Here is a 27,310-nt window from a genome sequence, read left to right on the forward strand (position 1 = left end):
AAGTGTACAAGTAGTCAATAAAACACATACGTAACACCAAAAACACTGTGAGAAAACACACACACACACACACACACACACATCCATCCATCTTCCAAACGCTTCAGTAGGATTTCTTACATTCAATCAATCAATCAATCAAATAAATGACCTTGCCATAAAGACTGATATGAACTAATTTTGACATACTTTACATGGATATATTTAATAACAAAGCATTTGCCAACAGCGCAATATTTTATAATAAATATGTCACTCTAGACTGGAACCTGTAAATCCGTTAATTTATTAATGATGCTCTCAGGTATACAAAATTATTTTAATAACTTTTAACAAATGGGCGGGTGATTATGACTCATAATTTACAATAACAGTACAAATAGCTAAAATGTTGCTCTCACTTACTGCTTACGTCACTACCTGTTTAAACTTGTGGAAAACATGGACTTGCAATAATAGTACTTATTCAGTGACTTATAAAATAAACAAAACAGAATGTGGTTGAACTTATTTCACAATTTTCTTTTGTTTTATCGGTATGACAACTAAAATGCAGTATGTCTAAAATACCATGCTGCTGTTTTTTAAAGGAGTTTAATCCAGCATAATTAATTCAAATTTCACTTGGAACCAGGGTCACCACCTTCCTTGTGATTGGGAGACAGACAGACAGGTGGATGGACGGATGGATGGAAGGTTGGCATACATGGCGGTGGGTCCGGCTGGAAGGCGGAGCTCTGTCTTAAGCAGTGGTTCTCAAAGTCGGTCCTTGGGACCCACTGCCCTGCTTGTTATCCAGTTATCCCTGCCCCACACACAAGTCCCAGCTGTCTGACTGAACACACCTGATCCAGGTAATCAGCAGTGTGTAGGACAGGGACAGCTAGAAAACAAGCAGGGCAATGGGGCCCGAGGACCGACTTTGAGAACCACTGATCTTAAGTGACGTTGCCCTATAACTATGCTGCCATAATTTCTGAGACCACCTTTGTTGATCAGTCCCTTTTCATAGTTATGCTAAAGAGAGAATTTTCCATACACATTTTTATAATTACGCACCACACTAAGCAAGTGCGATTAAAAAGAGCAAATTAAACCAGAACATATCCCATGCTCTCCTCTCTCAGAGGGTTTAATGGGAGAAACATAGCTGATTGAAACCTATGCAGTACATTCACTATATGTTTTTTGAAACTAACCATGCATCCCTATGATGCAAATTTAAGTGACTTTTCTCCAGTATGAACACTCTGGTGTCTTTTAAGATGATTGGAGCGAGTGAAGCTTTTGCCACACTGTGTGCAGCTGAACGGCTTCTCACCAGTGTGAATTCGCTGGTGTACATTAAGGTAACCTGACTGCCCGAAACACTTCCCACAGTGCTGGCACCGGAAGGGCTTTTCGCCGGTGTGAACCCTCTGGTGCACTTTCAGATAACTTGGCTGCCGGAAGCGCTTATCACAAAGCAGACAGCTGAAGGGCTTCTCGCCGGTGTGACGCCTCTCATGCATTTCCAGCTTATTGTGAAAACTGAATCCCATACCACAGTATTTACAGAAGAACCTTTTCTCCCTCAAGCTAACTCCATAATGGGGCTTCATGTTTTCTGACAGTGTATCGAAAGGATTAACATCACTGCCATTGTCATCAGTCTGCAGTCCATTATGTTTTGTAACTTTTCCTTTGCTGGTCCTTCTGTTCACCTCAGAGCTCATCTCACAGTCCCTCACTGGTACCGAGTCACTCAGTACGGTTGGCCTCCCCTGGGATGACTTGAAAGCAGAGATATCGTCTCCTACGTCTTGCAGAGTGCTGGAAACTGGCAGCAGCTTTGAGTGGAATGACAGCTTCTCTGATCCAGCATCGGTAACAAATGAGCAAAATGGATCAGCGACGTCTAGATCAGGTTTTTCTTGCAACACAAACTTCCGCTGATGTAATTTCTCATGCATCAAATAATCAGGGTCAAAGCTGTCTATGCCTCCTGCACTATGATCACATCCATGATGTTCAAACCCCTGGTTCAAAGCATCCATTTCCGGATCTTCCTTAAGGATGACCTCTGATCCGTCGCAGTCGTGAAATGTGTGCTGGCTCCTGTTCTGTTTATCTTTTGAAAGTGTAAACCCATCTCCAGAATCTGTCCCTGACTTTATATGACCTGGAGGAAAGAAAAAAAATCAACAAATATCATTAGGTACCCAGCCTGCAGAACATACTTACATTTATGAACCTTTGATAATATTGAAAGTAGCTGCATGACACACAGGCAGAATGACTAAACACACTACATACATGCATGATACACGTGCATGCTACACACAAATACTCTACACATTCACGCTACATATACATATGTTACATACACATACTACATATACATGTACTCCACATGTTACACACATGCATGCTACACACATGCATGCTAGACACACACAATCTACAGATATACTATGCACACATGCACAGTATACACACACACTCTACACACATACCCTGTGCACACATGCATGCTACACACACGCACTCTACACACATACACTGTTCACACGCGCATGCTACACACACAACACACATGCACTCTACACACATGCATGCTAGACACATGCACTCTACATACACAAACTGTGCAAACATGCACGCTACACACATGCACTCTACACTCACACACGCTACACACATGCTACACATACATGCTCTGCACACATGCATTCTACGTAAATGCACTCTGGATACATGCACTCTGCCTACCCTCCTTACTGCTGTTCAGCCCTGTCTGAGTGTCGGCCTCGTCCCCCTCAGCTCCCTCTTCCTTGATCTGAAGTATCTTATGCTCCCCGACTTCCAGGTTTACTGACTGTGAAAGAGAAAGAGGTGGACAACCTGCCTGAAAGCCTTGATTAATTCTCGAACTAGCAGAAAAAGCAACTGGTGTTTAATGAAGCTAGTGCTGATCAGATTCAAGAAAATAATAAAAGCTGGCATTTGATTAACCCTGCCCCCGTCACAGAGAAAGACGTACAAAGTATGGATCAAAAAATATTTTTTTTCCCCATGCAAAACAAGATATTACATGGTGCTGCAAAAGGATAACATAAAATGAAAAAGTAGGTAGAATTAAATTGAAACTGTAATTAAATTAAAGAGATAGCTGAAGCTCAGTAGCATACAACGGCATTTAGGGTCATTCCAGGGACAACCCTGCACCATGCATCCATCACTAACTGCTATTCTGCTACTGCTAACAGCATTGTAAGGGACTGTGGTTTTGATACACACTTCAGGTAAGTAATGATATTTCAGCAACAAATCAAAAACCAAAGACCAGATTTTCTAGAGATGTTCATAACATTATGATCTAGCTTTAGTAAAAAATTGATCAATTTTGAAATATAGGTTTTTTTGTTATTGAATTTTTAATATTTTAAATAGTTATTACGTAGTTATTATTCATATGGGGATGGCATATTATTAATTAAATCTATAGAGCTGGACAATAGCTTTGAAACAATATGAGGAGCACTTCTGTGCAGCTTACATTAAGGTGAATACAGTCAGTCAAAGTCATAGCCCCCCACCCAAAAATTTTATTCACTTAAATCTCTCTCAATATTGATCCAAGACTCGCCCACTTTCAGTTTCATGAGTGACTCATGTGACCAAATCAGCATGCCACGTTAAAATCTGTGACGAAGAGGTCCAGAACTGTGATGATTTGACATGGGATGACCCTTTAACAGCATCTGAACAGGACAGTTACGGTGAGTAGTGATGTCTTTAATGCATCACTCATTGCAGCAAAACGATTGTCCCACAGTAAATAATACAAACTGATAGAGAGACACCTGAAAGTGGACATAGTAGGACATAGTAGGGGATGTATCGCTTAGTGTAACAGGTGCAGGAGAATGGGACGCTCTGCCAGCCATGTAATGGCCAACTGTCAATATCTAGCTTGTAATACAGTATGGCTACAGTAATGTATATGCAATGAACAGCTAAGATGCCGAGATACACTCAATTTGACTTGCGTCCGGTGGGCCTGGTCCCAAACACGAACGCAAGTTGACACAAGACTGTATATTGCAAAGAAAGAGTTGTAAATTAACCCAGTTATAGCCAAAGAGAACTTATCTACCAACAGTCAGTCTTTACGGGGAAAGGCAAATCAGTAGTTCACATTCTTGTTAACTCATCAAAAAAGTCTCTACTGGTATACTGACAAGTCACTCGTCACACAAGACATAGTTAGAGATGAATGGATGGGGGGGTGGAATCTTTACTGGGGGGGGTGATGGCAAACTATTCATGACTTAAGCCAATAAATACACATTTATTATGGGGGAGAAAAAACATTTAGAGAATTTTATCCATTATTACTGCACACACGCATGTCCTGTATAAATCTAACAAAAGTGGAAGAGATACTTATTAAAATGGATCTAATAGTATTACAATGGTTTACATGCATACCACAGTGTGCACGTACGTAAAAGGAAATAATTTAGCAGCATAAAACATAAAACAACCATGTGTAAATAGTAGCGTCCCGACAAAGTTTTGTAAGCTAACCTCCGTCAGTATAAGGGGCTGCACTCGAACATCCTCCTCCGCTGTCATTACGAGATCTCCACTGACCTCCAGACCTGGGACATCTTCTGATGATGACTGTTGTTCTGAAAGCAGGTTAGCGAATGATTCAGGGGCAGCGCAATGCATGGATACGAGCTTTACCGATTCGCTGAAAATCGACAGCGCCGATCTTACCTCTATGACCGTTTGCAGGCTCTCTGCCCTTCGGAGCTGCCTCAGCTGCTTCCTCCAGAGCTCCCGGCGTCTTGCTGCGCTCCAGTGACGCCTGCATCTCCATCAGCCGCAGCTTCGTCCTCAGCTCCTCATTCTCCTTCTGGCTGCGTGATATTTCCAAGCGCAGCACCGTGTATCCATCGTCCACCAGCTTGCAGATCTCCGCCACGGCCGCGTTGGCTAGCTCCTCCATGATGGAGCCGAGCTGCGCGTAAAAACGGTCGCAGCCCGACATGGTGGCTGCGGGAACCCGAGCAGCGCGTCTCACCGTGATCCCCGCGATACTGCCGCTTCGGCTCAGGAGTTTGAATAAAACCACTTTAAAGCGGCGCTTTCCTGCCCGAGCTGGGCCGTATTCTTATTAGGTCTGTGTGCAGATACATGCAACCAATACCGGCGTGAAGCCTGGGACTGATCGACCTACACGAACTACCGTAAATACTCGAAAACCAAGCGCATCGGACTTGGTGTATTACTGTATAAGGCTCAGAGTCAAATTAAGATACTTATCACTATCTGGAGGTATTTTTCGTTGTACGCTTGATAATTTGATATTATACATGGTTTTACATTATACGCAACCCCTCCTCCCGTGATAGATTTGTGGAAGGACTAGAGTAGATCTATGTCGACAAGTGTTTTATATAATAATATATAATAAATATATAATAAATAAACTGAGTCAAATTAAAATTTAAGTTTACTATTTCAATCATTTTCGAAATTATGAGATCTATAACCAACACTACAAATGGCAGGTTAATAACAGTGTGTTGTAATAATAATAATAATAATAATAATAATGTAATTCAAGTCTTTTACAAATGTTGGGTGTGGCTCTGTAGATTAGGACTCAAAGGGTTGCTGGTTCAAATCCCATGGTGTTCAGAGTGATGTCACTGTTGGCACTTGAGCAAGGCCCTCACCACCAGCCATTCCAGGGACGCTGGCCGAGCCCATTCTCTGATGCTCACTTGGTATGTCAATTGGAACAAAAGTATAAATAAATTCTACTCTGCGTCTCTATTTTATTAGAACAAATTAACTTCAGTAACTTACTGACAAATACTGCAGTAAAACTGAATCTGCATCCTTCAGAGCTTCACTGCATCTCAACCTGTCTCCATTACGAACGGCACATGCATCAGATGGATTTGCTTCAGGTGCTTTTTAAGGTAGCATAAGCGAGTGAAGCACTTTCCACACTGCAGGCAGCTGAATGGTTTGTTTCCAGTGTGGACACTCTGGTGCCTCTTACAGGTGCTTGAATCAGAAAAGCTTTTCCCACACTGCAGGCAGCTGAATGGTTTTTCTCCAGTATGAACATTTTGGTGTTTTTTCAGATTGCTGGAACCAGCAAACTTCTTCCCACAATGCAGACAGCTAAATGGTTTTTCACCTGTGTGAATTCTCAGGTGCGTCTTAAGGACATTTCTATAGGCAAAATCTTTTCCACAAAACATACACAGAAAGTGCCTCTTTTTCAAACTGCCTCTGCCGGATTTCCCAGCAATGCTTGATGGGGTGAAACTTTCACTGGCAGTGTGGGATCCCTTCATTTGTGAGCACTTGATGAACTGGGGGCTTCCAGAGGCCAAATCTCCAGCCACTGCACATCCTGCACCCTCAGTCATGGCACCACTGGCCTGTTGCGTAGCAAAGGGTCCAGAATGAAGGCTCCTGCCAATCAGTGGACGGCCAGAGCCTCCTCTGTTCAAAACCTCTGCTCTTTGCCGGGATGTTCTGTATAGGAGATTGTGACTTGCAGCCTGTCTCTCAGGCTCTGCTTTGAGCCCAACAGCGTCACGGTCACTGAGCCTGTTCCCAAAGTGTCTGTTCGCACCGCAATCCCTTTCGTCGCCTTCCATTTCCAACCGTTTGAAACCTGGTGAATGTAAGTAGCTGTATAAATATTTGGAATTGCAGATTTCAATCACATCCATTTAAAAGGCATTCATCATCAATAATCACTCCCTATAAGGACACTAAGAGCAAATCTATCAAGAAATGTTTCAAAGAATGTCAAAAAAAATGTCATCAGATTCAAGTGTTATTACTTGGACTTCTGTCCACAATTTTTACATTAACAAGGCCCTTATATGCATTTCGAATAGCAATTAGAATGGCTTTTTTTTTTTACTATACTTCGCCCAATAAGTTTCCCATAAAACATGTTGGAATACACTGCTTACATTATTTCACCAATTATGTATGTAGAACACACATATGTAATGAGGGAGGAGTTATCACCATTAAAATGATCTTTTATTAATATTCTGGGTGGAAATTCCAGTAATATCAGAATTTGTTTAGGATAATATGGTCTTTGCATACATGGTGAATATCAGAAATGTTTGCATTTTACATGCACACTCGTCCATCTTCTAGTTGTTCATTGAAACCAGGGGTGGGATTTATTACAATGGAATTCCAATTATATAATGTTCAGCTAAATGTTGTTTGGATCTGGTCCTTCTCTGCTGTGAACATTCTGGTGTAGTTTAAGATTGGCCATTCTTGTAAACTGCTTCCCACACAGTGAGCACCGAAATGGTTTCTCCCCTGTGTGAATTCTCTGATGCCGTTTAATATGACCCAACTGTGAGAACTGTTTCCCGCACTGTGTGCAGCTGAAGGGTCGCTCCCCTGTGTGCACCCTCTCGTGCGCCTTGAGGTGGCATGACTGCATGAAGCGCTTCCCACACTGGGCGCAGCAAAACGGTCTCCTTCCCGTGCTACTCCGGGGTACTTCAGAGCTTTCGGGAGAGCCGATAGCGTTCTCACAGTTTGTGTGAAGGCACGGCCTTTGTGTGCAAGACCTGGGGAGAATCATAACATTTCTGGGCAGGCTAAAGCTTCCATCGGATAACTCTGAAGAATCGGCAGTGTTCGGCCTCATCGCAAAGTCAGCATGTGATGGGAACGACATGTCCGCCTTAATCCCCTCCAAATGGCTGCTTGTGTGCTCTGTGATAACAGAAATCACATGCAACTCAGAGCTGGATTCCTCTGTCCCACCTTGGGTGATGCCAGATGCTGTTTCACAGTTTCTTGTACAATCCAGATAGTCCTCCTGGTCCCTTTGGGTGCTTCCTCCCCAGGGTGTATGTCCTTCTCCTTGCCTCACGGGGGCAACACTGAGCACACCCTCAGCATTGAGGTAGTCCTTAAAGCTGCACACGGCTCTTTGGCGCTGAGCTCGATCTTCTGCATTTTCCGCACGTGCAGGATGAGTCTGTTGGAGTGTAGCTGTCGTCTTTTCAGCGTCAAGTTGCATGTCTCCTGGGCGTTAAACACTATGTAAGTATTGTGGTGACGATACAAGCCGCGCGGTGACACATTTACACCATGTGGATAGTTAGCATTAGCTCTCACAGGCTTTCCCCATTTGTTGCCGCGTAATGCACCATTATGTACGGGTGCCTGTTAGGGCACAGAAAGCCGGCGAGCGTCCGCCTGTACTTACTGTCCTGAGCGAGCCGCCCTGCTTCACCAAGCACTGCGTCCCCCATGGCTTCAGCAGCTGCCTCCTTCTTAATCACCGGCAACCCAGGGCCACTCAGCTCCATGTGTGTCAGCTAAAAAGAGCGAGAAAAATACCAACCATCATGGACACAGCGTCATCCAGGCAGTCACAAGGACCACGACTGGGGGGGGGGGGGGGGTAGAAAAAAAATATAAAAAGATTGCCTTTATCAGAAGAAGCTTAAAATTCACGCTAAGATAAAAATACTACATTATGTCTCATTAACAGAATGCATAATGTTAATCACAATGACTTTAGTGTGGAATCCATAGGCTCCTGTATGAAAACATCTTCTTTTACTGGACCAAAACTAAACTTGATCATTCAGAATTAGGTAGCAGTTCTGTAGAAAATCATGAAAATCTCCAATAAATTTACCGTAAAATAATCAAATGTATAGAACGTGGCAGTAAGACGACGGTATATATTATAAAAAGAAAGCAAAAATGCTGGGTTGGTTATGTATGTACGACTTATCACTATTTTGTTTACATTAAGCGCTCAGAGAGCTGTGGTAACTACACTCTTATGAAACCAAATATCCTGGCAAGTGACACATTTAAACAGATTTATTTAACTATTCACATGATAAACGCAAGCAGACTATGCATAGAAAAAACACACTTTAACATTATGTCATTTACAATCAAGACATTTAGAGAGACAAAAACTGTCACACAGTACAGTTGAGATTCTAATTGAAGCACCAACACATTCGTATGACTTTAAAGCGTGTAATCTCTGTGGTAATGCTTCTGGTGTCTCTTAAGGTTGCTTGGGTGAGAAAAGCTCCGCCCACAGAGCAAGCAGCCAAATGGCTTCTCTCCTGTATGGACATACTGGTGAACCTTAAGCTGACTTGGACAAACAAAACACTTCCCACACAGCAAGCACGCAAAGGGTCTCTCTCTCTCAAGAATACTCTGATGTTTCTTAAGCTTCATCGAAGACATGAAACTCTTGCCACACTGGGTACAGCTGGATGGTCCCTCTTTTGCGTGCGCACCCGCCTGTGCGTTTAAAGCAGAGCAATGAGTGAACAATTTCCCATAATTCCTGCTGGAAAAAGACTTTTCTCCTGTATGAACTCTGTCACCTCTTTCAAGATGTCCTTGACATTTGAAATCCTTCCAACAAAATTTGCTACCGAGTCTTTTCTTTCTTGTGCTAAATTTGTGGAGGCCGTTAAATCGTTGCAATACGGGAAGGCGTCCCTGGTCTGGGCTGGGGTCCCCCAGCAGGACTCCCTTCCTATCCTTGCTTTCATCGTCTCTCCTTTGTGGGGCATATTGGGAATCGCCCAGACTCTCATCTTCCATTTTAATAAGTGCCAAGTCAGTCTTTACAGCTTCTGGAGTGAACTCTGGAGCACCTAGAGCGGACAGGCTACTGGCACCGCTGGTCTCTATAGGAGAAACAGTCTGTGTCGACAGGCCCTCCGAGTCCATGTCTGCACCATAAGAGCCGTTGCCCGGCTCGGGGCCAGAGCTCCTGGGGGTGAAGTAGCTCCCCAGGTGCCCAGCTTCCTGACACACTGTGAACTCGCAGGCCAGGCCGCTCACACCCTCACCCCAGCTCAAATGCTGGAGTGTCTGGTCCATGAGGCCAGCCTCCAGTCCACTGACCTCCATGGCTCTGGTCCCATCCAGGTCTCCGAACACTTCTGTGCCCCGTGTGGTGGAGGCACAGCTGTCAAAATCAGTGAGTGATTCACCAACATCAGTTTCTGGCCCCTCCATGCCTAGGGGATAGACACAAATAAAATATGGACTGTAACATGAGTCTCACCAACACACTATCAAGTAAGGAAACTAAAGTGATAAGATAGAGTATTTATATATAGAATCCAAGCTGAAGCCATATACAGTTAAACATAGAATTAATCACGCAACCAAGACGAAAATCAGCCCTGGTGCCAGGTCTCTCTAACAGGGTGGGCCAAGTAGATTTGGGGGTGGGGCAATTAAATAAATACATATTCAGAAGAAACAGGATGTTTTTGCCCTTTGTCAGCTGCACAAGCAGAGTTTTCTGTGCATCAGTAAAACAGAAACAGAAATAACATGTAGACATATAACAGGCAGACAACTAGACGAAGGATACAAAAAGCATTGGGGTGTGTGCAGGGCAGCATAAATTCTTAGCTGGGCTCTGAATGAATGTGGTGGAAGGCAGGATGATACACAGTAAGCTACACAACATTAACAGAATTTACTTAGGCCACAAATATTTATGGATTTTGGCAAATCCTCTTCCAGCATCTCCTTTTTGATTTTGGACAAGTCTGATGTGTCTTCCTGTACGACAAGAAATAGTAACGGGTTAGTCCTAGCTCTACATTTAATACACTTAAAATATATATGTACAGATATCTGAGTAGCAATACTACTAATGAATAGGGTCACAAAAGGGCAGAAAATTTCCAGTAAATTTCCAGAAAGTTCTCATGGGAAGTATGGTTGCAAAAGGGCAGACATTTTTGGGAACCTTCCAGAAACTTTCCACGGGAAGTTAAGCTGGGGAATTTTGGAGAGATTTAACTCTGGAACTGTCAGAATAATACAACATAGAATATGACTTAAAAGCAGTGTGTTTTGATGCAGACACTTATTTTGGGGTTTTGCACACAAAATTTCTCAGAAGCACATGGCTACACAATAATATCCTTATTAGTCAACATGTTTTTTTTCATTTATACTGAAGATCCCTGTTATAGGCTAATATGTAATTTTGATAATTTCCAGTTAATTCCCATATATTCTCGTTAATTCCCATGGAAAGTTTCCAACTTTCCGGAATTTTGCAACCGTAGTTATGAATGGTGATACACAGTCAATGCAACTGCTCTGACCTGGTCCACGATGAGGATAGGCCGGAGAGGGCTCGTCCCATCCGCGTCGGCAGCCTGCGGATCTTCCCTGAAGCTAAAATCCAGTTGGTCTTCATCTACGTCCGAATGAAGAAAACCGAAATGACAATTAGTGTAATTTCATTATCAGCTGTCAGCTACCATAGCGCTGGGTTCAAATACGTAACGAATTTATTTAAATACACCTAGTGTGAATAGTACTATTTATTAATAATATTATCATTATTGTGCGCAGCCAACCTGCTGGCGTCGGGTCCACTCCGCTTGCCGGTCCGCAGCCAGCCATTTGCAGCCGCCTCCTCAGCTCCCGGTTCTCCGTCTTACACCGGCACATCTCCAGGCGTAACTCCGTGTAACCATCGTCCACTAGCCGGCAGATCTCCGCCACGGCCGCGTTTGCCAGCACCTCCATGATGGAGGCAAGCTGCGTGTGAAAGGCGCTGCGGCTCGACATCTTTACGGGCAGCTCAGCGTCGCTTCCAAAATGTTACGAAGAAATGGTTATATGATATTAAATTATGGACAAAAACAAACACGATTCACTTATCCGTCATCGCACCCCCCACATACTCGCGTTCGCTTCTTCCTGCTCTTAAAACAGCGAAACCGGAGTGCTAGCGCCACCTGTCGCCGCGGAGGTCTTCCGCATGAAGAACTTTTTCTACCGGGTACCGCAAGATAGACGCGAAATATCTTGTTTATTGAAACAAGGGAAATAGAAGTTCTACTTTTTCCATTTACTAAGTTTACATTAACAATAATTTAAATAAAATGGTGCAGTGTATACTGTATAGCGAAATTCTTTAATAAAATAAAAAGGCTATAAATCCTTATTCTTTTCTAAGCAAAATTTGAGACATACTCTACAAAATATAAAACGAGAAGATTCCACTGGAAAGTATTGCGTTCTGCTACATTGGTTCTGGACAGGGTTGACAAGGTAGTCCTTGACTGAGAGCAGCAGCATGCAATCTGTCAGTGCTGGTCTGTACATGAAAAGCGCTCACTGCAGAAATCTGCAGTATCAGACCTATGGTATTTATCAGTACCTTTTGTTGTGTAAATCCAGTTTTAACCATCCATCCAGAGGTATTCAGTGCATGCTCCTTACCTCTCTCCATTCATTCAATTCAGACCACACAATACTCTTATTGGTCTGTTTTACATTTAACGGCACCCAGTTTTAAACGAGGTCAGTCCTAATAAATTAGTCAATTATCCTGGTCAAGGACATGGGGCTAAGTGGCTGAAAGATAGAGAGTCAATCAGGAAACAAGGCTCCCATCTGCACATCATTGTATGCTGCATGTCAAAGACGATTCAAAGATTCAGCAATTGTAAATCAGCTGGTAATTCAAATGTGAAGTTTACATACATTGGACCAGCCATGTGATTTCTGCAAAAAGTTGACCTCTAACATGAACATCTTCTTAAATAAGAAGTCATGCCTACCTCTGCCGTGCTTTCACAAACATTCCCAGACACAAAAAATACAGAAGCGGCCATGGATGACACAATTGGGGTTTATTTCCTCAAACTATATATTGCAAAACCACACAAAGATCTCAGAAATTTTATTTCAAAGCTAAGATTTTACCAACAATTGGGGGAAAAAAATGTAATACAAAGAAACAAGCATGGTGACACCTGGGCAGACTAATCATATAGAAAATAAGATTATAATATAAAACATATCTTCCTGAGATCCAGCCATTAATTTGTCCTCTGTAGAGCAGACTGTTTTTGCTCATCTCTCATATTGTCCTGCCTACTCTATGAAGTCCTGTTGTTCCTTAAAGAGGATATGTAGGGGTTTAAGATGACATCACATTTGTGAGGGTGTGACATCGTCAACTTCCTCTTCCTGTTAAATCAAAATTATTATTAATAAAAACATTTTCCCCCCTGGAACTCAGGGCGCAGGCTTCCTGCTAATGCTTTTATGGCTGATATTGAACTAAGCCTTGTCTAAAAACTGCATTTGGATTTTTGACACAAGTTACCCTTCTGTGTGAACATACTGATGGTTATTGAGACTCCCAATTACAAGTGCTCTCCACATGTAACATAGCTTTAAAGTTTCTGCCCCATATGAACACTCATGTGTTTCTTAATATGACTCGACTGAGTAAAGCGCTTTCCACAATGTACACAGTTAAAGGGTCTCTCTCCAGTGTGGACCCGCTGGTGCATTTTCAGCTGATGCTGGTGAGAGAAACGCTTATCACACTGTGTACAGCTGTAGGGTTTTTCCCCGGTGTGCACTCGCTGGTGTCTTTTAAGATGGGCAGAATGCGTGAATCGTTTCCCACACTGCGCACAAACAAAAGGCTTCTCTCCTGTGCGACTTCTCCGAACTTCAGTGTCTTTCGCAACACAGAAGCTGTTTCGGAAAAAGGTAGTAAAAAATGGTTCATCTCTTGTGTCCTCTCTGGAGTGAGATTCAGTGCTTTCAGAGATGGTAAAACCTCTCTGATTCGACAGAAATTCAGATGTGCCTGTGGCACATTTTGCTCCTGCTTCACTTTCTCTTTCTTGTAGGGCATCTGCTCTGGACAAGATACTTTCGGACTGAAGCGCAGTGTTTTTGTCTTCTACTTGTCTGCAACCCGTGTGCACTGTTCCCGGCGCGTCTTCCTCGTCCCAAGCAGAACATATGCCTACCTCAGTCTTTACTGCTGTCGAGTGAATCAGTACAACCTCTGGCTTCCATGCATCAGGTTCTAAAGTGGACAAAGAGCTTCCAGCAGTTTGCTGAAGATTTCCAATGTCCTGCGAGAGGCTGTCAGAGTTTACCTCCGGTGCATATAAATAAGACGTATTATCGGTCTCCATGTCATCAATCACCTGTGTAAAGTAAGTTCTCCGCCGGCCATCTCTTTCATACATTTCATACTGGGAGCCAAAAGTGTTCAGAATCTGTGCCTTCTGCACAGACTCGCTACGTTGAAAATTTGGGATTTTATTTCCTTTCTCTGTTTGGTTGTTAAGGGCTGTCTGCAGTCCGCTGGGTTCCCAAACACTGTGTTTAATCCTGGGCTCCACATCCAGCACAGCTGAGTCACCCACAGCAAGGACAGCTGCATAATCAGCTCCTTCAGAGAAGATCGCCAACATCATTGGGAATAGACATTCAGCCACCTCACCATACACCCTGTACAGAATTATTAGGCTAGTGTGTATTTTTTTGTATCTTCTCATTTGACCAATAATTTCAGTCCAGATTAATCTACAGTTAAGAATGCACTATTTACTGTAGCTATTTCCCTGTGCAGAATTATTTAGAAAATTATTATTACTCTTAAAATGGGTCAAAAAATACCTTACAGACAGTTAGGGAAAACAACAAAACAGTGAAGTGCAGGTAATAGTCTAACAATTGCCTAATGGTGCTAGAAATCATGCTAGTAATTGCCTAATAATTCTGTGTACAGTGTACTTCAACATTAGGACAGTCATCCAGAGCATTCCAATAAAAAATAATTAACATCTTCAAGGAGCATTGAATGGGGTGGTCTGGAGGAACTCCCCAACATGCTGGAATATTTGTGCAAGTGCATTGAAATGTCTTCATTGCAACAAGTATACCGTTTCAGACTTAATGTCTAATATCAAACAATATTCCTTAGAAAACACAAAGCCAATTGATAACATCTCCCCTGGGGTTTTCATCCTCTCCACTCACCCTCCTCGGTCATCTTCATTCTTCTTGGTGATCTGTTGTTCCACACTTCCTTCTCAAGCCTTTCCTTTTTGACACGTGTTGATTCGGGCTCCGTTTCCTCGTTGTCTTCCAACTGTAACAGAAGAATGAGGTAAAGAGATTTGCACATGGCCCATATTTTCAACAGTCAAGGGCACAGTATCACAAAGGAAAAGCTGCCATCTCGCTGATGTTTGAAAGTCATGTTCTGGAAATATGACACTACCACTCCAATGCTAATCAAGCTTTAATAGGTACGACTCGAACAGTCCCAAGTACCTCAAATGATCTAATTATCATAGCTAACTACAATATGTATTTATACAATTAGACATTTCATTTCAGTTAAACTCTTTGAACCCAAAACAAAATGTTTAAATACATAAAATTATGAATCCATTTTAGAAATAACCACGAACATTTCAATAGGACAGATTAAAGAAACATTTTATTTTTTTATGTAGATACATTGAGTCATTTGTTTTGCAGCTGCCCACATTGAAAGAAATCAAATGTGCTTACATATTTTACAGATATGATTTTGCTGAAGTCTCTTTAAGAGTACATTACCTAATTTAAGGGTGCAAAAAAATTATTTACATACAGTAAATATGATTCAAAAGCATGAACATGGGCCAAGTGTGTGTTTTGTATATCTGTAAGAGAAATACAGAAGAAGATGTAAATTATTTAAATTTACCTGATAGGTATTTCCTTCCTGAAGAAAAATAAAACTTAACACAGGGGTGACATACGTGTTTCATGCAGCAGATTTGGGGAATCAGTGCCTGTGAACTACTGCGGTCAGATAAACACTGTACCTGAATGTCGAGTTACACCCAACATGCTCATGAGAAACACCACCTGTCATCTTATCCTTTTACCGCTTCTCAAGAAAAACACACAAGTCACGCTCAGCTGGAAGAAAGTTCACAAAGTTCATTCGGTGCAGACTTCAGCACAACAATGCAACCTGAAGTATTTTACACCTTTACAGCTCAAAACACTTTCAACTGCCACCATTCTTCAACCATGTGGAACTGAAGATTAAAACCTAATTTATAATAATTACAACTTGTCCCTTACAGGCAATTCAGCCAGCTGCACCATATATCTACTATATATACACACTACACTAAAAATGTAAAATAAAATCAACAATTGTTTTACAACAATACATGCTGAATTTTAAAGGAAAGACAAAAAAAAAGGAATAAGGCAGAACGAGGGAAATGGTCCCTGGTGCTTTGTTGCTATTTCAGAGGGATTTCCAAATCGCGCTTTAAGGCAGTCCTGTTACTCAGTGGATATGGTGAGCACTTCCTGGGGCTACATCGCCTCTGATGCCTTTTGAGATTACTTGGGTGAGAGAAACTCCTGCCACACATCATACAGCAGAAAGGCCGCTCCCCAGTATGAACGTTCTGGTGAACTTTAAGGTCCCTTGAAGACATGAAACTCTTCCCACACTGCACACATGGAAACTGTCTCTTGCCCGTGTGAATGCTTTGGTGCATTTTAAGGTTACATGACTGGGAGAACTGTTTGCCGCAGTGCACACAGCTAAATGGCTTCTCACCGGTGTGGCCTCTTTGGTGTTCTTCAAACTTCTTTAGACGAGAGAAACTCATCCCGCAAAATCTGCAAATAAACCCTCTCTCAGCTGTACTGAGACTGTGCTGGCTCTCAGGGGTGTCTGACATCACGAATGGTGCATATTCACTCCTGTCTGGCTCATCACATTCAGATATTGTGTTCTCTACCGTCTGATTATGTGCTGGGTACATACTGGCCACAATTTCTGGCTGAATTCCTTCTTGCTCCCCATCTTCTCTATAGAATTGAGGTTGTGTGTGAGCTTTCCCAAGTGTAGCTTCCTTGTTCCATGCTGACTGTATATCGCCCTCAAGTTTAATCGTTAAAGAATCAACAATTATGTCTGGCTTCACATCAGTAGCACCTAGAGAGGACAGGCTGCTGGCACCACTGGTCTCTGCAGGAGGAAGAGTCTGCGTCGACAGGCCCTCTGCGTCCATGTCTGCAGCATAAGAGCCGTCGCCGGGCTCAGGGCCAGAGCTCCCGGGGGTGAAGCAGCTCCCCAGGTGCCCGGCTCTCTGACACACCGTGAACTCGCAGGCCAGGCCGCTCACACCCTCCGCCCTGCACTCGATTCCTGTAAGCGGGGGCCTCTGCTTTACAATCTCCTTCTCAGGCTCTGCCTTCAGGACAGTCTCCAATCCACTGACCTCCCAAGCACCGTGACTGCTCCTGTGCTCATCGGCAAGCTCCTCTGTGCTTTTACCGGGCGAAGTCTCTTCGTCCAAAGCGGCTGCCCTCTCATTACCATCAGCAATGGACTGCACAGCCTCTATATGAAGGGTATATCAAATTAGTTTGTGAGCAATCATAGTTAGATATTTTACTAAGACTGTACTGAGAATTCATTCAATAAGAAAGAACCCACCAGCAGAATTGGAAGAACTGAACCTGTCACCACGTGACAGACGGTAATCAGAAGAGTACCTGAAAACTCTATTCACTCACTTTCCTGTGGAGGCCGCTGTCTTCCCTCTTTACGCGGCTCCTTCCTAATAAGAGATGCTTCCAGAACCGTACCATTGCTTTCTACTTTCTGCCGAGGAGAAATTAGTAGTTAGTCTCAGCACTGGACAACGATGCACTGACATGCATTTCTTTAGTTGACATTTGTATAAATCTGAACAGCAAAGCCGCATACGGCTGTCGCTGGCAGCGCTGAAACATGCAGTGAGTAAAATGGCTGCTGCCGCTGCAGATTAACTGCTTTCGCTTTCATGAGTACTGTGATCGTACAAAATGTCTAACGAAACCATGTCCAGATTTACGGAAATCAAATGCTGCGGATCAAACAAGTACTAAGTCGAAGTCTAATTTCCGCCAGCAGTGGCAGACTAACTTTACACAGATAATAATAACGGGGTCAAAAAAACTGACGCGTGCCAAAAAAATAAATCCTATTTAAGGACGAACGTCCATGTCTAAGAGTAAGAGTCGGTCTTCTAGCCCGTATGAAAGCAGACGATATAGCGGAGATGGAAGGGCTCTAACATTGTTGCCTGGGCTGGACGGGGCTCTCCCTCTCTCCGAGCATCCCTTCGACATTTTCATCTCCATCTTCATCTCCATCACCCGTAATTTCCTCCTCAGCTGCTCGTTCTCCTTCTGGCTTTGCGACATTTCCCAGCGCAGCAGTGCGTATCCATCGTCCACTAGCTTGCAGATCTCCGCCACGGCCGCGTTAGCCAATACCTCCATGATGGAGGCCAGCTGCGAGTGAAAACCCACTATATCCGACATTTTTCACCTACTTTTTGTCACGGTTTATCAGTGTATTTTAAATGATGCTGTTTTCACCATGTCCGCCCATACAGAGGTTTTCTAATAAGATGAGCGCCGACAGTTACATTCGGCCCAAATGTAGTAATCACACGAAAAGTGGCGCGGGGCCGCGCGGTTGCACGTGCACGCGCACGTTGCTGTGCTCGTGTTCAGCGGCGCCGTGCGGCGGGACGTATCAGTGGCCGTGCTCCATAATTTAATCAGATCTTTTCACATTCGTTGAAAAACCTCCAAGAAATCAACATACCGCACATTTTACAAAAATAGTACGTCATTTTGAAACACTTAAACTGATGGCAGAAATATTGCTTAACATAGCATGTGAATTCATTTTGTCTTCTATCGTTTATCACAATGTTTTCTCACACAAATAATGGTTCTGTTCAACTTGAATGACGTACAATACCTATATTATATTGTCCGCATATTATCCCTATCTTCCAGAATAGTTTATTCTTCACTGCTTACTCCAAGACCCTTCGTACATTACTTTGACCGCTGCTCACGAAAAATATGCGCCCTTTGTAAAACACATTGGAAATTCTCATTACAAATCCAGATGCCATAAAGAAAATTTTTGCAACGTGAAAAATGAAGAAACACATCTTAACCATACATTTTAAATTTAGTTACAAAATAGTGTTATCCATATTACATTGACTGAATTGATTAAAACTAATTAGCTGCAAATAAAGCTGTATGTGATAACATGGTCAATAACATCTCAAAAGCACAGGGGTTCTGCAAAGGAGACTTCTTGTCAGGTGGACTTCGAAGACTTTAAATCAGAAAGCCTCTGTCCATACTGTGTGCATTTAAAAAGCTTTTCTGCTTTTCTGCTGTGTGAATACTTTGATGCCTCTTAAGGCTACATGACTGTGTGAATTTCTTCCCACACTGTGAGCAACCAAACGGTTTTTCCCCTGTATGGACCCTCTGGTGTCTTTTAAGATTGCCTGATCGAGTGCAACACTTCCCACAATATTTACACATGAACAGCTTATTCTTTGCTCCGACTTTTGCGCTGGACTTCACAGTCTCTGGTACAGTGAAATGTTTATAACTGGTTAAAATTCCATTAATTTCCGGGACATAGGATGATAAGGCAGGCGTCACCTTAGGACCTGTGCTGGGTACACTACCTGTCTGAAGGTCTGCTTCCCTGTTTTCGCTGTACTGCTTGTGCTGCATGTGAACCGTCTCTTTGTTCCATGTCGAGTGCATCACATACTCAAGAGATGCAGAGTTCATTGGAACGGCATCAGGTTTTGTGTTTAGTGACCCTATGGAGGACAGAACGGGCTGAAATTCCGGCGGGACTGAGGAGATCTGTGCAGCTGTATCATCCAAACATAGCCGGCCCTCTGCTTCCATTTCGTCAGTCACTGGACTGGGCAGCTTGTGCATCAAATGAGCCAAGCAGTGAGGACCCAGTGCGTCCCCCCTGTGCTCAAATCCTTGGCAACGGAGCTCCTTCTCTGGTTCTGACTTGAGGACCACATCCATCTCCAAAGCAGTGGTCTTTGGAACAATTTGCCCGCCCTGCTGCCACTCAGTGATGCTCTCTGTCCCCTGTGTGGGCGTGTTCTCCCCTCTGAAGTTTTCCATCAACTGGCTCCCAAGCACCTCTCCGAGCACTACAGGGAAATACAGGAAAAACATGCTGTACACTTCAATTCATTGGACTTACTTGGTAACGCTTTACTTGAAGTGGCACAAATAATGTATTATGCATATCTATTATGTATTAATTAACCACAAACTAAGTCTTAGTTACATACTGAACTCGTGTCCATTCATCATTAATAAGTCGTAATGCATTTTATTAGAATTTTGAATTAGGTGATCAGTGATTATTGTTGACAAACCACAGCACACAGTGCACAACATCGTGACATAGCAGGGGGCAGCTAATTCAGCGCCCGGGGAGCAGTGCTTGGGGGCAGTACCTTGCTCAGGTTACCTCAGTGGTGCCTTGCTGGTCAGGGATTCGAACCTGCAATCTTTCAATTAACTTTGTACTCTTTTGCGAATTACTGAATGAATAAGTAATGAATAACACATGAAATACTGATCTCATGTTTGTTCATCATTAATAAATAATGACACATCTTTTATCCCAAGCAGTTACTATATTTTTTACTATATCTGTTAATTCTGTAAACTTTTGTGAACTACTGTAGGAATCCTCAAGGAACTACTGTAGGAACTAGTAATGAAAAACAAAACTGATCTCATGTTTGTTCATCAATTATGAATATTACTTTCAAGGAAGTAGGCAGTGTAAATCTTAAAACTGATAGATTCCTACAGAAAGAAATGATGATGTATTTATTATGTTTTCCTAGGGCAAATTCCTCAAAGATACCGTGGACACAAACTCTACATGCTATGCTGTAATTGCACTTTTACTTACTCTGCTGGCTAGTATTCTGCAGGTCATCCTGCCCACTGCTATCTAAGACTTCCTCAAGTTTCTCCTCTTTGATAGGCAGGCATTCAGACCTTGTTTGCTTCACATCAGCATGCTGCAACAGTACAACGAAGACTGACATCACTTACTACACAAGTCCACGTGTCTATAAAATTCTATGTAATTAAGGCAAAGACAAATTCTTGACACATTTACACTGCAATAACACATTCTATTCTATTCTATATACAGAAACATATTACATAGCCTAAGCTAAATAATTGTTGCTAATATTTTATACAACAGCTTGTGTGCGACTATTGCAGGCGTTCGCTAACCTTGTCCCCCCTTACAGCAGCTCGTGTCGATGCGGCCAGTGGAGGCGGCGCAGGTGTCCCTTCATCTCCACGCGCAGCTAATGTCAGTTGCTGCACGCAGTTCATCGCTATACTGGGAGAACCACGTTCTGGAAAAAAAGAGAATCCCAGAGATAGTCGTCCATCATTAGTATATGCTGCAAACAAGAAAAGCGATTATTAGGCGGTGAATATCTACAAAAAATACAATTGCAGTATTTTACATTATCGGAAGATGCGGTCTCAAGTTTTATTGTCACGTGTGTTCGGAGAAGCAGAGTGAAATTCTTATACCACAGCTGCAGATGAGTGCACAGGTGTATGGTTGGAACATATGCTGCACAATGAGACAGAACAGCGCAATCTAAGAATAATGAACAATAAATAAGCAAGAAATACGTGATGCGATGCGTGAAGCAATACGCCATGACAACAGCCTCCAGCTAACCAAATATTACTTATTGACTAATGAGAGAATCGTACCTGTTAACCCCCGAACTTTACCAAAAACCTTGACTTCATTAGTACTGTTATTAAGAGCGTCCCCTCGCCTCCCAGATGCCCTTTCCGCACGATCCTTTGCACTCATCTGCTCCATCATCATTATTTTCATTTTCAGATCATCGTTCTCCTTTTGCCTTTGTGAGATTTCCAAGCATAAAACCGCATAGCCGTCATCTACTAGTTTGCATATTTCTGCTACAGCCGAGTTTGCTAATTCTTCCATGATGAGGGCAAGCTTTTCCTGAAAAGCTGTACGATTGGACGTCATCATTGGCTGCACAAAAGACTAATCTAGTGTCTTTTGAAGGTCACGCTTTGTTTATTAGCTAAAATGAATTAATGACGGAAATCGTTAAAGCTAAGAGTAATACATGACAACGATATCCTACAAACTAGGACAAAGTAGTGACGGAAATCAGTGATGCCGATACCGATATCCTACTGACATGAGGGGAACAAAAAAACTGCGAGCCCTCTCGTCACTTCCTGGGAAACTACAATAATAACACATCAACTTCCGGTCCGACAAAGCGACGTGGTCTGACCTCTGCTGCTATGTTGATATAAAAGGTTTATCCATGACTGTATTCCGGAGCATTGTCCTATTCTGCCAGTGCATGTGCACTGTAATGCTTTGGGAAAGCTTTATAAATTCATTAATATGTATATATGTAGTATGTAATAATATATATCTGTGACAATGGGGAAATGTGCCGTTTAGCCACTTCAATTACCGCAAGGAAGACAACAAACAATTTTACTTAATCAACTTAATTCTGTTATTAGACACATTCTACATCCATAAAATCAAAGTGGCTAAAGAGAGAGTTTGTGGCACTCTAAAATGAAATCCAACATCATAATTACTACCCAAAAGATATTTTATTTTTTTCTCTCTTTAACTTACTAGCCATTATTAGCCAAAGCAACATGCATTTTTGAGAAACAGGCCCAGCCAGCTCCAGGCCCAGCAATTAGGGGTTAAAGGCCTCACTCAAGGGCACAATCATGAAACACTCTGCTAACCCTGGGATTTGAACTGGCAACCTTCCATCACAGCACCATATTCTAGCAAGCTGAGCCACACACTGCTATCAAACAGTACTAAAAATGTTACTTATTCAATGGGTTAATTTAAATGTTATCTGTATTGCTTTTCATAATCATAAATAAATGCTAGAAGTTTCAGGGGTAGCTGTCGTAATGGAAAAACGATTATTTGTCTGCATTTTATTTTGGAAATACCCATTTTACTGTTCTGCCATAAACCAGTGTTTAAAAATTGCTGCACCAGAAGAGATGTCAACAGAATTTCATTGTACTGTCATCTCTTATCCTATTCGAAATTATATGTCTATAATGGTATGTCGATTCGTCATGGATTGCTTTATATATTGTAATGTATTTGCAAGTAGGCACAAAAGATATATGTAGCAAAACATTGTCAATAATGAAAAACCTAGTTTCCTGCAAATGTATTGAAACTCTTATTTCAGTGCAGTATTACTACTGGTTAATATTATTTTTCTGTTCATATTGTGGCTGTTTTATTTATACAGATATCTTTCTAGATTTTATCTAGACTATTTTATTTTGTTCTTGTCTCTGTGTTGTGTGTTATGATGGTCATCGCATAAGCAATTTCCTCCTGGATCAAGAAAGTTTTCTGATTCTTATTGATTCTTATCTGGTGATTAAAATCTTTTTTCTGTTTTAACCAGAAATCTTGGGTTAAATGAATGCACCCAGTATGGTTAAAATAAGATTTAGAATATAAGTATCTATTTAGCCAAATTAGTATGTGGACATTAGTGTCTGGGTCCATTCATGATGCGAATTGAGAATGCATAATAAATTCCAATTCAGTTCCAGGAGTTGGCATCAAAATTGGAAATGCTTCTTATTACAAGGACACAGAATTGGAATTGAACTGGAATTACAAGAAACAACTGAATTCCACTAAATTCCACTTCCAGGAGGTTGTCTTGTTAACTTAATTTTATTCATTTAATATTAAGTATTTCACAAAAAGTTAAATATTCCAAATACATTTGAACATAACTTGTGCGCTACAAGTTATGCAAGACAATTTATGATCTTATTCAATTTTTTTGTTATAAAAATGTGAAAATGTATATTAATGCTGCACAATTATGGCTGAGAATAATTATGTTGCTTTGAATTGGATTAAAAATGCATTACCCAGAATCCACGTAGTCATGGGTCATGATCTTTTCCTTAAAAAAGGCCAACTGTGCATGTGTTGAAATTATAAGACCAGAACTGCTTCCTTTACGTGACCAAACTTGCATATAAATACCTAACCATTTCTGCCTCCTCTGCACCTGCAGAATGCATTTTCAATGTTGCAACATATTTAAGCCTGGCAGGTGTAATTTTAGCAATGTGAAATTTGAACAGGCAAGGTTGATCTGATGCAATATTATATGTCCGCTTATAATGAGAACTCCTAAAAGTGTTTAACGTTTAATTTTGGAATTGAAAATGGTGAGTTCGTTCAGGAATGCTCAAAACCCTGGAGGATACCCCTAACAGAGGAATTGCATAATTCAGCCACACTCATTGCTGTCACAGGTATGTAATAAACAGACACTCACACAATCTCCAAGAAAAAACATTAACAGATAGGGTTAGTGATATTTAACAGAATGTTTGGTTGCAGCCATGCAAGCTACAGGACATACCTGAATGAAAAGTTCACATTATCCCACAAGTTTTTTTTTTTACACATTCTGTTAAAAATGTCACTTTCAGATTTATCAAAGCAAAAAATAAAGGTCTCTCATACAGTATATTAAACTATACATAAAGTATAATATCTAACAATATTTTATTAAATAGAGGTTATACAGTACAAAACAGGGAGCACGTTCACAGATGAATATTGGTAAAGTACATTTGCTAGTAAATTGTAATATTTATATGTAACAATATACGATTTCAAAACAGTTAATCAAGAATCATGATAAACCTTCAAATGTGTTTTAAGATTGGAGGATTGATTGAATTTCTTACCACAATGGACACAAATAAATGGTCTTTCTCCACTGTGAAATCTTTGATGTTTCCTAAGATTACTTGCATCCGAAAACCTTTTGTCACAGTATGTACAGCTAAATGGTTTTTCTCCAGTATGAACTCTCTGATGTATTTTAAGACCAGTTGAACGCGTACAGCTCTTCCCACAATATTTGCATACAAATCTTTTCTTTCGCGTTCCAAATCTGGCATTCGACTTTACACTTTCTGACGTAGTAAAACATTTATAACCAGGTATAAACACGTCGACATCTGCGGCATACGATCTAGGTGCTGTTGAAAATGCTACAGCTGTCATTTGTGTATCCATCAAACAGCTCTTGGTGACACTGCCTATCTCAGTGCCCTTTCTTTGCCCATTTTCACCAACATGCTTGTGTTGCACGTGAACCACTCCCACCTCTGTGTCTTTCTTCCACGCTGAACACACTTCATAGTCCCCACTGAAAGACAATGAGTTGGTTTGAATAACTTTGTGCTTTTCATCTAAAGATCCAAAATGAGGGAAACAATTATCAGAACTTTTCTCTGAAGGCAGAGTAGACTGTAGCTCTGGCTGAACAGACAAGTTCTTTATTTTACAACTATAGGTAGTGTGTTCAGTGTCCATTTCTCCCTTATTTTGACAAAAAGACCTTGACTGATTGGGATTCTCATACATAAGGTATTCAGAGTTCATATTGTTCACTGTTTGTAGATTGTGTTCAGATATTGCATGCTGGGATCTTTGGTTTCTACTCTCTTTCTCTGTTTTTAGATCAGATTCCAATGCACTGTTCTCCCAAAAATCATAAGTGATCCCCTGGGGCAGAGAAAGACTTTCCTTGTCCAAAATAAGAGCAGTTTTCTCACAATCCAGAAGCACCTGCTCTGGTCCTGAAGAGGGGGGATTAAAAAATACAACACACATTACAACAAATATACTGCATCTGCAAATGTCTGATATAAGATTAGCAATGCAACAGCGAAATATAAATCATATTTGGCAAGGATGTGACCAGGTACTTGAGCAATCAAATCGGGCTGTCTCAATCTAAACCAAGGGCCTTTTTAACAAAGCAGTATTTCTTGCTTAGCCGGATAACTTGCCTCAGATTAAATGGACTTTATCTTCGCTCACTTACATTTAACCCAGACTACATTAAATCTGAAAATGTATCCAGCTGAGGAAGAAATCCTGTTTTGTGAAACAGACCCCTGGACTGACACTAATCTGAACACATTAATACTAACCAACAACCACCATTTCAGCAATACCCAAATATTTATTCAAGCTACAAGTGTTTTTTCACGATTCACATACTTTGGTCGCTGAGGTTGATATCCACATCTTGAACTCTGCTTCCAAATTCCTCTTCAGCATCTTCCTCCTTGATAAACAGAGATTTTGGCTTTCTCTCATCTACAGCTACACACTGGAAGAGAGTTTTGTGGTAAACAATTAACATGGAACTATACGAGTCCAAATGTATACCATCTAATAATTAAATAACACCTGGAATATGACAAACTTATGATACAGCCATAGACAGAGTAAAACCCTACACATGAAAGCATAACAACGTGTATATATATATATATATATATATATATATATATATATATATATATATATATTTACAAACAAACCAGAAATAATAATCTTTACATCAAGCTTACACACGGGACCACGCATAACAATCATCGTCACAAACGACGGCGTACAATCAAAGTTTGAAAAAATAGTGAGGTTCGCGACCGAGGGTGGGTCTAGTCAATCACATATTGTCACCGTCTCCTGATAAGCGGTTTATTTTTAAAAAGTAATTAGTTAAAAAATTAAATGTTAGTCAGCATAATGTTTATTCAGGTGAATATTTAGCCTCAAATTTTATTTTTTAACTCACAAAAAATTACCGAGGTCTGGACCTCGGTGACCTCATAGCTGGCTACGGCCCTGCGTACAGCAGCCTGCAGGTTACCTGGGACACGCTTAGTGCAGGTTGCAAGGTGTCGGTTGCGGCGCACACTCCATCTCTCCACACATCCACTCCCAACTGCATGTCAAGATCTCTGGCTTTGCTGGGAAAATTAGCCCCTGGGACAGCGCAAGGAAATTGGGGAATTTCAATATCAGACAGTTTTAGATAGATAAAAGGCAAGGAAACATATTCCCATCAGCGAAAACAATTAAATGTAAAACGAAAACATCTCAATCGATTCCGTACCCTGTAATTTGTCGCGATCCTGGATATCAGAGTTAGAACAGCTGTTTATTGCATCGACCCGGCTTGTCCCACTTGTCTCCCTATATTCTTGTGCAAGTACCAGCTCTAACATCTTTAATTTGCCCTTCAAGTCTTCATTTTCTTTCTGCTTTTGAGATATCTCCAGCCGTAACACTGCATAACCGTCATCGACAAGCCTGCAAATTTCGGTCATAGCTGCCTTGGCTAACTTGTCCATTACAGAGCCTAACTGCTCGTGGAAACCAGGATGGTAAAGCATCGTGCTACAATGAACACCAGATTAAAATAAGTCTTCTCCCTGAACAGTCGACTGAAGTTTATTCATTGGCTACATCTACAGGGTAAATCTGGGAGATTAGTAATTAGTTTTTATCATGACGTCAATTTTCCACGATATCAGTGTTGCACAGATGACTGGCGCGTTTCTATTATGTCACTTCCTGTTATTGTGTGACACGTCTGATTCT

General features: G+C 41.5%; 2 protein-coding genes across 4 annotated transcripts; both read right to left on the bottom strand.

Annotated features, from left to right (window-relative positions):
• Positions 1–267: 267 nt before the first annotated feature.
• LOC125720278 (zinc finger protein 107-like) lies at positions 268–11,907 on the bottom strand. Its single transcript, XM_048995485.1, has 12 exons — positions 11,442–11,907; positions 11,184–11,278; positions 10,548–10,629; positions 9,958–10,073; positions 8,273–8,384; positions 7,825–8,088; positions 5,920–6,691; positions 5,733–5,779; positions 4,768–5,163; positions 4,573–4,676; positions 2,752–2,857; positions 268–2,161 (listed from the first exon to the last, which is right to left on the bottom strand). The coding sequence occupies exons 1-12, from the start codon at positions 11,653–11,655 to the stop codon at positions 1,209–1,211; spliced, it is 3,261 nt and encodes a 1,086-aa protein (XP_048851442.1). The 5' UTR covers positions 11,656–11,907; the 3' UTR covers positions 268–1,208.
• Positions 11,908–12,710: 803 nt separating this feature from the next.
• On the bottom strand, positions 12,711–27,263 carry LOC125720635 (zinc finger protein 227-like). 3 transcript variants are annotated; one of them, XM_048996306.1, is made up of 11 exons: positions 26,823–27,246; positions 26,577–26,692; positions 25,919–26,030; positions 24,592–25,491; positions 21,034–21,161; positions 20,699–20,810; positions 17,992–19,919; positions 17,449–17,536; positions 17,151–17,272; positions 14,887–14,998; positions 12,711–14,296 (listed from the first exon to the last, which is right to left on the bottom strand). In XM_048996306.1, the coding sequence occupies exons 7-11, from the start codon at positions 18,238–18,240 to the stop codon at positions 13,275–13,277; spliced, it is 1,593 nt and encodes a 530-aa protein (XP_048852263.1). In that variant the 5' UTR covers positions 18,241–19,919; positions 20,699–20,810; positions 21,034–21,161; positions 24,592–25,491; positions 25,919–26,030; positions 26,577–26,692; positions 26,823–27,246; the 3' UTR covers positions 12,711–13,274. The 3 variants fall into 3 exon arrangements, with proteins under 3 accessions (XP_048852263.1, XP_048852264.1, XP_048852262.1); XM_048996307.1 differs by lacking the exons at positions 24,592–25,491; positions 25,919–26,030; positions 26,577–26,692; positions 26,823–27,246 and adding an exon at positions 21,535–22,020; XM_048996305.1 differs by lacking the exons at positions 12,711–14,296; positions 14,887–14,998; positions 17,151–17,272; positions 17,449–17,536 and having other exon boundaries at positions 18,245–19,919; positions 26,823–27,263.
• Between the last annotated feature and the right edge of the window lie 47 nt (positions 27,264–27,310).

Source organism: Brienomyrus brachyistius, chromosome 25 (genome assembly GCF_023856365.1).
Source record: "Brienomyrus brachyistius isolate T26 chromosome 25, BBRACH_0.4, whole genome shotgun sequence".
Classification (NCBI taxonomy): domain Eukaryota; kingdom Metazoa; phylum Chordata; class Actinopteri; order Osteoglossiformes; family Mormyridae; genus Brienomyrus; species Brienomyrus brachyistius.